The 12,637-nt window shown below is 33.8% G+C and overlaps 1 protein-coding gene across 1 annotated transcript in view; it reads left to right on the top strand.

Moving 5' to 3' along the window:
* LOC148940917 (protein tolkin-like) overlaps positions 1-12,637 on the top strand; it is a 267,546-nt gene that overhangs the window by 238,953 nt on the left and 15,956 nt on the right. Inside the window, exons 11-13 of the mRNA XM_089105473.1 lie at positions 8,320-8,442; positions 9,569-9,729; positions 11,036-11,222. Coding sequence (XP_088961599.1) covers positions 8,320-8,442; positions 9,569-9,729; positions 11,036-11,222 — 471 coding nt within the window. The remainder of the gene's footprint in view (positions 1-8,319; positions 8,443-9,568; positions 9,730-11,035; positions 11,223-12,637) is intronic.

The following is a 12,637-nucleotide window of genomic DNA, read 5'->3' as shown; positions in this document are numbered from 1 at the left end:
ATTGAAATAAAACAGGATATCACAGTTGAGAACTATCACGAAGTAAAAATTATGTCTTGCCTTAACGAGCGCTAGTTCAGTACTGTATTTTTTATTTTGTTCATTTTGTATTGGTATATTTTTATCCCATTTTCTTTCCTGGCTATTGAGCTGTTCCTGAATGGGGTGGGAGGATGTCTTAAGGAAGGAATTAAAGGAAATGGGAAAAAACTCCCTTTTTTGAAAATCACTTTTTTTTGTATCTTAATTTTTTTTTTAATCAAAAAACAACATCCTAGTTATCTATAAATTGAATTAAAAAAGTTTTCAGCTGAAAGTAAGGAGTAACATTAAAACTTAAAACGAACAGAAAGTATTCCATATATGAGGAGGGGCTGCCCTTTCCTCAACCTTCACTGTTTCGCCAAAGTCTTCAAGCTCTTTAAAATACTCATTCAGATTCAACAACCCTTGTGTTTGGGTTGTTTTTAAAGAATTGTGGCATCCTCCAAACTTTAGCGTAAAGAGCAAGGGATCAGGAGGTGGCAGTCCCCCTCATATACGGAATTATTTATGTTCATTTTAAGTTTTAATGTTGATCCCTACTTCCAGTTGGAAAAACTTGTTTTTTAATATTATATTTCTGAGTGTTTTTGGAATCATGCTTTGAAATCCCTCCCCGTGCAAGATTTACCCTTGAAAACGTACCCTTGAGGCTTTCCTCACCACGAAAAATTCTCCCTGTCAAAAGTCCCCCATCCCCGCAGAAAAACCCCCCCCCACAAAAAAATCCATATATTTTCCAATAGTAAGTACTATACGTAAACAATGGGCAAATTGCATAACTTACTGCCCTTCCCCAGGTGCTTGGGCGTTATGTCAACAACAAAACCACAGTTATTAGAGCTTCCAACTATACTGAGCCAAATGGCTATCTCAAAATTTTGATCGGATGTCTTTGGGGGGAATAGATTTTGGGAAGGGAATACCTGCCCTCCAATCCTTTTGTTCACTTAAAAAGAGCGCTAGAACTTTTCATTTCCGTTTGAATGAGCCCTCTCCCAATTTTCTAGGACAATCATTTCGAAATGATCACCCTTGGAAAAAAAAAAAAAAAAAAAATAAACACGCATTCGTCATCTTTCTTCGGGCAAAAAAAAACAACTTTTCTAGATAGGAACTTGAACCTCTACTGTGGGGTTCCCTGATATGCTGAAACTAATGGTGTGATTTTTGTTAAGATCGCTTGACTTTCTGAGAGTTCCTCTCTTTTTTTTGAAAATCAGACAAGTATTCTCAGGCTCGCAGCTTTTGATGGGTAAAATTAAACTTAATGAAACTTATATATATTTGTTATCAGTATAAAAAGTAAATTCTTTTATGTTTAAAATATTATCAAAATTACTTCTTTTAGTGTTTTCGTTACTAATGGGCCGAGTTGCTGCTTATTATAATGTGATATTGCAATAGAGTTAAAAAGGTTCCAAAGAAGATAGCAGGTGAAATCTAGATTATCTTGTATGTAAATAATCAAGGTGAAAAGCTTTCTAATGCTGGATTGTGCAAATCCAGTACTGGATGTTGTCACCATACCAGACTAGCTGTAAATGAATTAAAACCGGCACGACTGAAGGATAAGGGATTAGCAGATACTGTATCAATTGTTGAAAAGCTAAGGAGGAGAAATAACACCTTGATTGGCACCTTTCTTAACCCCCATATGAATATCAGGAGAAGCAATATGAATAGAAGGAAGGCAGTATACTTTACTTGAGGCCTTTCAGCTTTGGAGGATGAATGAATCACTAGTCGAACTGCAAGGCAAGGATGCATATCTTGGAGAGTGCTACTCAAATTCAGAATGTTGTCAGTATAAATAGTGTTAAAGTTTTTATTCTTTTAAAAATAATCAGTATATCAGTATAACTAGTGTTAAAGTTTTTATTCTTTTAAAAATAAAGTTGTGAGACAGAGTCAAACTTTAGCGTAAAGACCGAGGCGTTGAGGAGGGGACAGCCACTTTCATATACGGAATAATTTATGTTTGTTTTAAGTTTTAATGTCGCTCCTTACTTTCAGTTTAAAAAAAAACTTGTTTTTTTTAATTAATTTCTGAATGTTTTGATTTTGGCTCACCGTACATGAATAATTAAAACGAAAATTTGCTTATTAATTTTACTTTTTTTTTGGTTAAATAGCTTTCTCGAAATTTTGTTCTGAAGTAACTTACGAATTAACTTACATAACAAACTTCTATATTCATATGTTTTTATTGCGTATATTAGGGGGTTCGCGGCCTAGTCAATACCTCGCTCTTTACGCTAAAGTTGAAATTTTGTCCAATTCTTTAAGAATGACCCCTTGATCATTACGGCCTTTAATTAGAATAAATAGCTATGATGAAATTGCAAAAAAAACTTTAGCGTAAAGAGTGAGCCAATGAGTAGGGGGCGAACCCAATCATATACGTATTAATTTCTGTTTGTTTTAAGTTTTGATGTTGCCCCTTACTTTCAGTTAAGAAATTGTTTTTTTATTTGATTTGTGAACTTTTTTTAAACAGTTCTGGGAAATCCGGTGCCCCCTTCATAGCAATGACCCTTCCCCCATGAAAACTTCCTCCATGGAAAGATTCTCCCATGTAATCCCCGACCCCCCCACCAAATACTAGAAAAAATCCCCCCTGAAAACTTCTGTATGCTTCCCAATAACCAATACTATACGTAAACATTGGGCAAAGTTCATAACTTGCTGACCTTCTCCCGGGGACTGTGGGGGATTAAGTCATCCTCAAAGACATAGTTATTGTATTTTTGACCATGCTGAACAAAATGGCTATCTCAAAATTTTGATCGGGTGACTTTGGGAAAATTGAGCGTGGGAGGGGGCCTATTTGCCCTCCATTTTTTGGTCACTTAAAAAGGGCACTGGAACTTTTAATTTCTGTTCGAATGAGCCCTCTTGCGATATTCTAAGACCACTGGGTCGATACGATCACCCCTGGGAAAAAAAACAAAATAAAACAAATAAACACGCATCCGTGATCTTTCTTCTGGCAAAAAAAAATACAAAATTCCACATTTTTGCAGATAGGAGCTTGAAACCTCTATAGTAGGTTTCTCTGATACACTGAGTCTGGTGGTGTGATTTTCATTAAAGTTCTATGAAACTTTATTTTTCTTTTTTTCGAAAAAAAGGCACATTTTCTCAGGCGTGTAACTTTTCATAGGTAAAACTAAACTTATATATTTGAAATCAGCATAAAAAACTGATTCTTTTGATGTATCTATTGACATCAAAATTCTATTTTTTAGTGTTTTGGTTACTATTGAGCCGGGTCGCTCCATATCATGAACTGTTTGATGTCTACATAGTATTTATGTGTAAACAAATTTTCAGCAATAAAACGATCATTTCAATAAAAAAATCAATAGGGACTAATGATGCTTTGATTCTCCTGGGTTTTAGTATTAACAGTAAAGCCACCATAATTATAGTAAAAAAGACCTCACTAGGCATGTTTTTTTTTTTTTTTTTTTTTTTTTTTTTTTTTTAGAAGATCGCAGCCAGTTGGGTTTGCCTCAACCCAAGAATTATACTAAAGATTCCACTTCTTGTTCCTCTAATTAATAACTTCGAGCCGTTATAGCACGCGAAACATCAAAATAAAACATTTTATAGATCATGAATTCAATATACGTCTATTCCAGAGACGGAGTTAAGTTTTTCTCTGGGAGGGGGGGAGAACTGTAAACTTTGCCGCCCCCTTTTGCACCATCAATATTGTAAATATTATAGTTTTTGCCCAAAAATATTACAACTCAAACTTATTTTGCCGTCCCCCGGGTACGCAACCGAAGGCGATTGCCCCCTTAGATCCGGTCCTGGTCTATTCATACATGAAAACAGGGATTTTCTCCAATTTTTTTTACAGTTGTTTCAGAATTATCAAACAGTTCGTGGTAACGAACTGTAAGTAAGGAGCGACCCGGCTCAATGGTAACCGAAACTCTAGAAAACGGGTTATTGATACCAATAGATATATCAAAAGAATCAGATTTCAATGCTGATTTCAAATATATAACTTTCATCAAGTTTAGTGCTACCCATCAAAAGTTACGCGCCTGAGAATATTTGGCTGATTTTCAAAAATAGGGGGAAAGACCCCCTAAAAGCTATAGGACCTTAATGAAAATCACACCATCATATTCAACGTATCAGAGAACCCTACTGTAGAGGTTTCAAGCTCCTATCTACAAAAATGTGGAATTTTACATTTTTTGCCAGAAGAAAGATCACGGATGCGTGTTTATTTGTTTGTTTGTTTGTTTGTTTGTTTTTTTGTTTTTTTTCTCCAAGGGGTGATCGCATCGAACCTATGTTCCTAGAATATAGTAAAACGGGTCATATGACCGGAAATTAAAAGTTCTATGTCTGATCTTCAGTGACAAAAAAAAATGGCGGGCAATTATGCCCTCTTCTACACTTTATTTTTCCCAAAGTTATCTAATGAACATTTTTAGTCAGACGCTTTGTTTAGAAGTGTCAAAAATGTGATAAATATGTCTTTTAGGATGACTTAATTCCCCGAAGTACCCAGAGGGAGGGCTAAAAGTTATGAACTTTACCCAATGTTAACATATAGTATTGGTTATTGGGAAGTATACAGAAGTTTTCAGGAGGTTTTTTTTCTGTTAGTGGGAGGGATGGGTGGGTCGGTGGTTATGTTGGAAGATCTGTTCATGAAGGAAGTTGTCATGGGGGAAGGGAAATTGCCATGAAGGGGGCGCCGGACTTGCCAGCATTATTTATTGGATATTGGGAAGTATACAACCATTTACAGGAAGGATTTTTTCTGGAGGGGGGGGCTAGAGGAGGGGGTTACTCTGGAGAATATTTCCGTGGAGGATGTTTCTTTGGGGTAAGGGACATTTCTATGAAGGGGGCGCCGGATTTCCAAGCATTATTTAAGAAACGATCAGAAATTAAATAAAAAAAAACAAGTTTTTTCAACTGAAATGTAAGAAGGAATATTAGAACTTAAAACGAACAGAAATTATAACGTATGTGAGGGGGTTCTCCCCCAAGTCAGTACCTCGCTCTTTACGCTACAGTTTTTTTTTAGTGCTTTCAAAAGAGCTATCTATTCTAATTAAACGGCCTTTGTGATTCAGGGGTTTCTGAATCAAACTTTTTTTAAACTTTTAACGTAAAGAGCGTGGTATTGACTAAGGGGAGAACCCCTTCATATAAGTAATAACATATACGTAATAAGAAAAACAATAAAAAAACAAGCGATACGGCTCAATAGTAATCGAAACTTTTAAAACCGAAATTTTGATGTCAATAAATGTATCAAAAGAATGTGTTTATAATGCTGATCCTAAATATATAAATTTTGTTAAGTTTAGTATTACTCATCAAAGACTACGAGCCTGAGAAAATTTACTCGATTTTTTAAAGAGGGGGGAAACATCCCCTACAAGTGAAAGAATTTTAATCAAAATCACGCCGTCAGATTCAGCGTGTCGGCAAAATATCTTACATAGGTTTTAAACTCATATCTGCAAAAATCTGCAACTTTGTATTTTTTGCCAGAAGAAAAATATACGAATATAGAAGTTAGTTACGTAAGTTAATTTGTAAAGACATCCATTTAGCAAAAGAAAAGTAAAATTTTTATACAAATAAAAGCTGCATTAACTAAAAAACGATCAGAAATTAAATAAAAAAAACAAGTTTTTTAAACTGAAAGTAAGGAGCGACATTAAAACTTAAAACGAACAGAAATTATTCCGTATATGAAAGGGGCTGTCCCCTCCTCAACGCCTCGCTCTTTACGCTAAAGTTTGACTCTGTCTCACAACTTTATTTTTTAAAACAATAAAAAACTTTAGCGTAAAGAGCGAGGCGTTGAGGAGGGGACAGCCCCTTTCATATACGGAATAATTTCTGTTCGTTTTAAGTTTTAATGTCGCTCCTTACTTTCAGTTTAAAAAACTTGTTTTTTTTATTTAATTTAATTTTTCAAGGAGCACATTTTGTCAGTGTAGTCACGTTGAGCCTTGGAAATATTAAGCAGAACTAAGCAGTTGAATCAACATTTGGAATCAACTTTTGTCTTTTGGAACCAACAGATTGTTAATGCTTGAATGTTTTAAGACTATAAGTGTTGCCAAACCTAATCAATCAATTTTGATAATTTGTTTTCGCTGTTCGACGTAGCAACACTGATAAAAATATAGTATCGCCGTAAAAACTTGGAAATAAATAAACAGAACTAATCAGATGAATCAACTTTTGGAATCTTTTGTCGTTTGGAATCAACAGATTGTTAATGCTTGAATATTTTAAGACTATAAGTGTTTCCAAACCTAATCAATTAATTTTTTATAATTTTTTTCACTGTTCGACGTGGCAACACAGACAAAAATATAGTATCTCCGTACAAACTTAAAAATAAATAAGCAGAACTAATCAGTTGAATCAACTTTTGGAATCTTCTGCATTTTGGACTCAACAGATTGTTAATGCTTGAATGTTTTACGGCTATAAGTGTTTCCAAACCTAATCAATTAATTTTTATATTTTGTTTTCACTGTTCGACGTGGCAACACTGACAAAAACATACTATTGCCGTAAAAACTTGGAAATAAATAAGCAGAACTAATCAGTTGAATGTGACAAATCTTTTCGTCCATACAAATTTAAGCATTAACATTGTTGATTCCCAAAGGCAAGTACACCTTCAAAGAAAAACCTTACTTTCTCAACCTGTTTGGTTCCATATGTGTTTAGCTTATTTTTTGCAGATTTTTCACCCATTTTTCGCTTTTTTTTAAATTTTGCGCCCTCTACTACCAAAAACAGTATAAACTTCGCTTTTCTCTTTGAAAATGAATATTTTCATAAAAGGAATATTTTCTCTTTGAAAATGAGTAGTTCCAGAGTTATAGTTTTAATAAGTCTACTTTTTTTTGGTCTTAAGGGAGGAGGGGTAACGAATTATAATTTTGTACGGGGGGTGATGACGAGGCCTGTTAGAATAAATCTTACTCTTATCCTCAGCATTATAAGCTACTGTTATTTTCATTATGCATGCCTCTCGGTAGGATTTGTTAATAGTTTAATTGTAACTGAAAATCGCCCCTATTATGGAGTGGGTGTTTTATTAGCTGAACTTGGAGAACGCATTATTTGTCTTTCCATTTGCAACTTTGTTGCAAGCACAGTTTGAAAAATCCATTTCAGACTTTTTCGTCAATTTTTATTCCATTTTAAGAGATTATTCGTAGTCTGTAAGGCTATATCAGACGAAATGAGTTTTTGAAATTAAATTGAATTCCAGATTTTCCAAATTTTTTAAAAATAAATATGGTTATGTAAGTTCCCATTTAAGAAATTAAAAGTCAAATGTCGCTGTCACTGTCATTGGTACTTTAACACTAGATTTGAAATCCTGTACCTGTGAGGCCAGATGTCCGATTCCTGGTGTCGCTATTTATTTGGTTTAGAATGGGGGTCAGTGGTGTGACTCTGTAAGCTCGGCCAGAGTCAACCCAGCTCTAAATAGGTACCTGGAGAAATCTGGGAAAGGTAAACAGGAAGCGTGTGCGAAGGCACAGGATGGCTGGCCCCCAGCCCCCAATTACACTTCTTGGCTGAAGGGCCATGAAACAGAGATCAGGATCGCTATTAGAAAACTATAAAGTCTAATGTCGTATTCTTCACCTAATTTTTACCTTCGGTACTTTAAGAGGATACCGATAGGCTTTTGTTTGTCTAGTTACAAGAAATACTTTTCTCCTTAAAGAGAAAGACGAGTGCAGTGCCAAACCATGTTTGTGAGCGTCTGTGCAGTAACACGTTGTGTAGATTTGGCTGTTAGTTGAAAGTTAATAGAATAATAAAAAAAAATAGAAATCACTTACAATTGGCTATATCTGTTGCAGCCGAGTAAGTTTTCAGTAAAGTGAAAGTCGAACTTTAGTCAAAAAGAGTGGCTTGGGTGACGAGGTGACGATCCACCTCTGATTTAAGATAACTTGTGTTAATATTTATGTCAGTTTTTACTTTCATGTGGGGAAACTGTTCTCCAGTTTAATTTTTGTCAATTTTTTTTTAAACAATTAAATCAGAAACAAGCATAATGAAGTCCTTAGTAACAGAACATATCACCATTTTGTGGCTTGACATTGGAAATGGGTGAATTTTTATAAGGGTTTTAATGCATTTCCCATAATTTTGGTATTGCAAATGTTAGTTTATTTTTGGTTTTTAACCCTAAAAGACATCCATAGGGTTTTTTTTCTTATTACAAAATTGATTTTCTCCTTACAGAGACAGACGAGTGTGCAGTTTCTAACCATGGTTGCGAGCACATGTGCGTTAACACCTTAGGCAGCTTTGAGTGTCAGTGCAAAATTGGCTTTGAAATTCAGCCGGACGGGAAGTCATGTGGCGGTAAGTCTATTTGATGAACTACTCAGTTTGAAAAGTAAAATTTACCCTATAAACAGATCTTCGCTGCTATAATGGTAATTATGGTAATAATTATGTAAACATAGGCCTTGGCTCTTATATATATATTTCAATTCAGTTTTTGCTTCCATCCCTTGAACAGTATTTTTACTAATTTCATCTACCTTCATATTTTGTTATGTCATATTTTTCTTCTATAATTCCTTGTAATTTTACATTTTTTTAGATTTTTATTTCTGTATATTTTTGTTGATTTTTTAATTTTTATTTGAATTTTAGAGGTTTCCTCTGCTTGCCTTACTTTTCATGATACTTGATCTATTCTACAAAGCATTTTCCTTTATGGTAGGATTATACTGCCATAAATGACAGGATTTATTTGAGAATGAAAGCAATAAAACAAAATTCAATATTCATTTGGGAGGGGGGTGCGAATATTATTTTAACTAACAGCATCCTAGCAAATAACTTTTTAATAAAAGTGCAAATTAAGAAAAACTAAAAACATTCAATAATGGTTTTGACGGTATACATAATTCTACAAATATATATTTGAAATTATTTTTTTGATTCCCCCCCACCCCAGTGGCGCAAATTGGGGTCAGAAAAGGATTTTAAAAGTAACTTTTGGGAGATATTTTTATTAAAAATCTCTTTTTTTGGTATTTTTATTGAAAAGGCTGAAAAAATGACAAACTTGCCCTCCCCCTAAATTTTGAATAATATATTTCTCGCCTTTCTCAATTTTCCTGTTTTGATGCTATTGCTCTCTCTCTCTCTCTCTTTCTTTCTTTCTTTCTTCAAAGTTACAAAACGATTTCAAAGGAATCCTTAAAGAGGTTGGGTTTTTTCTTTCATAGTATGCATAAACCACTTTTAGCTTTCGTATAGGATACTTTTAAATGGTTAGTTTTTTCCTTTTGTAGTATATGTGCATTTGATTTTCTCTTTTTTGCCATTTAGGACGACTTAGCGGAGATCTTTGCCAAAATATCTGCTTCGTTTTTTGTTTTATTTACTCACCAGAAATTATCTTTTTATGGTTTTGTCTTTTTCTTAATATTTTTGTTCTTCGTTTTCGTCATAAGCATTCTATGATTTTTTCCAGATGCCTGTGGTGGGATTCTAGACTCTCCTAATGGAACCATTACAAGTCCTTCGTTCCCTGACTTATATCCAGCTAGTAAAACCTGTATTTGGGAAATCATTGCGCCTCCTCAGTGGAAGATAACACTGAATTTTACGCATTTTGACATTGAAGGTACAAATGTAAGTATAGCTACACATATCAAGTAAGAAATATGCTACCAAAATCTTTAATTAATTAAACAGTTTGTAATGGAGTTCAAACCCTTGTGCTTGTAGTTCTGAGTCACATTATTTCTAACCACCATATTTTAAGACAGGAATAATTTCTTAAACCACATTGCTTTTCCATTTACGAAAAATTAAGCAAGAAAAACGGGTTTTAATTTTATTAAAGCAGTATATATAGTATATATAGATATTATTCACTGCTTTAAGACAGGATGATGAGGGTGGGAGCATTCTGACTCAAAAGATCTTAAAGTAATGGCCTATAAGGTTTTTATATCCACCACACCCCCTCCCTTCTATGGGTCAGAACTAGGTGCACCAATATGGCGAATAAGACTAGGTGATAATGTTTCACTATCCATAGGGGTTTATGGAGACTGTGCTAGTCTCCGACCGTGCCAGTCGTCTGTTGCTTGTACACCGATAAAATAAAAATTATAAGTTTTAAGAAAGGAAAAAAGCCAGTTTTTGTTTTTGTCTAGATCAACAAAGCTCTAAGCTGCTGCTGTGTTTGAAAAAATATAACATCCTTTTAGCAGAGGTGCCAATAAGGGTTGGTGGGGGCAATCGTTCCCCGTCCCACTTAGATTATGAAAATTTGTATGCTTTTTGGTTATTTCATTAAACAATTAAAAATAAACAAAATCCACTCTTCCCCCAAAATTTTATGTTTTCAAATCTTCATATTTAAAAAAAATATTTCTCTCCAAGCCTACATTTCTGTGAATTGTTGCCCTGTTATTTTAAATTATTCTTAGCTTAAAAATACTTTCTTTAAAAGGAGCTAAGATCATAAAGAGCTAAGATCATTGGGAGTGATTTTGAAAAGGGCTAGATGTTAGGTTACCTTTAGCGTTAAATTCAATTACTGGTTAACCAAGTTTCATGGCTGAAAGATGTCATATTGCCAAAGATTATGCTTTTGGCCATCCATCTGAGGCCAAACGTAAAGCAGGAACGTGCAAAGCTGTGTTATCCTCGGGCCGTCTGGTTCTGTAGTGCGATAGTAGTAGTATAAGAATTGTCATATAGTATAGTATAGTGTCATATATACTATTATCATATAGTATAATTATCATATAGTATATAATTACTTTCTTCTTTATCAGAAATTTTTTTAATGAATTTGAAGAGGATATATTTTCCTTTTACAATTAAATTAAAAAAAAAAAAAAAAACTTAAAGCTATTGTCTTGAAAAAGAGTATTGTGTTGCATTTGAAGTTTGACTGATTTTTTTTTTTTTTTTTTTTTTTTAGGAAGACTGTGATTACGACAGTGTTGAGATTCGAAGTAAGCTGAGTGAAAACGCTATGAAAAAGCATGGAATTTTCTGTGGGAATCGAGTTCCTCCAATGATAACTTCAGAAGGAAATGCACTCAGAGTCGAGTTTAACTCAGATACATCCGTCCAAAAAACCGGCTTTGCTGCAGTGTACTTCTCAGGTAAGAGGGCAGGGGTATCTACCCTTTCGAATTTTATGGACTCGCTCCAGATCCACTTGACTGTTCTAAAATTGTGTTCTACAAAGGGCCTTGTTGTAGCACATTTAAGCCAGGATTAAGGTTGAATCTGGTATAAACTAGGCAGAATTGTTGTTTGGGATTCAATCAACGCCAGTTTTTTTTCACTTGCTTCGTTCTTGAAGAAGACTCCTCTGTGGTTGTAGTGTCTTCTTTTGGTCCTCATTCATCTTCATGAAACTTTATGCTTGAGCAAACTTGCCAGGACTGAACCTTGTTTCCACAACAGAACCATATAAGTTTTTTTCATGAATTTTTTTAAAAAAATGTCAAAAAAGCAAGTAACATTACGATTGCCAATTTTTCTCTTCTGAGCCCAAAATTTTTGGTCTAGGATTCAGTTTTTAACACTTCTGTCAATAAAACCTTCTTCCCTATATTGTATTTTTCAGGTGATAGGTCAGGGGTATCCACCCTCTTTTTAGTTTTGTTGCGCCATGCTAGAAAAAAATATTTTTTCATGCTAAGTTAGTTTGTAAAATTAGCCTTCTTTGTGCGAAAGATTTTTGTCAGTTGAAGTCCTAGCACGCCAGCAGGAGTTTATATCAGTGAGGTTTTATAACAGGCCGGGGATCCCAAATTAGAAAAAAAAGCTCACACATAAAATGTTTTAAACATTACCTTCAACAATCAAATTAATTCTATATACTATTGTTATTTAAAATCGTTGGATTTTTTCTCAACTATTGGGATTTTTCGCAAATGAATTTTGGTATATTGTTAAATTCTCAGTGGCAGCCTTGTGTGGAACTCATTTGTTTCGTGTTAATCAGAAAATTAGATACAGTGTTTTTCAACAGGTTGCAACACTGTGATATATGCTATCCTATTTGTTCAGTGCTGCCAGGTTGGACTAGTTCCCGTCAATTAGTAAATTCTTGATCTAATTAAATGCTCAATGTCAGCCCACTCAAGAGAATTAAATTGTGATTTAAATACTAAATTAATCATATTTTCATAATAAATTTCACGACTTTACTGTTCAAATTTCGGCTTCAGTGATGCCAAAAGTGTTATACAACATTCCTTGTAGAAGTAAAATGTACAGTAACCACTCTCTCCAAATCTCAACATAAGATTGGTCGGATATCTTCCCTCCTATCTTATTGGGTCCTCTATTATTGGCTGATTAAAAAAGTTCTATTTTTTCCCAAAATTGGAATTTTACTCTAGCTTAAATAGTTGTAAAATGAAGTTTTTGATATTGAAAATGTTTGTTATATTTTGTATAATTGTAAATTATATATAATATATATATATATATATATATATATATATATATATATATATATATATATATATATATATATATATATATATATATATATATATATATA

Source organism: Artemia sp. Qi Xiang Cuo, chromosome 19 (genome assembly GCF_049724085.1).
Source record: "Artemia sp. Qi Xiang Cuo chromosome 19, ASM4972408v1, whole genome shotgun sequence".
Classification (NCBI taxonomy): domain Eukaryota; kingdom Metazoa; phylum Arthropoda; class Branchiopoda; order Anostraca; family Artemiidae; genus Artemia; species Artemia sp. Qi Xiang Cuo.
Note: the sequence above shows the minus strand (reverse complement) of the source record. Positions and strands in the feature narration are given on the sequence as shown.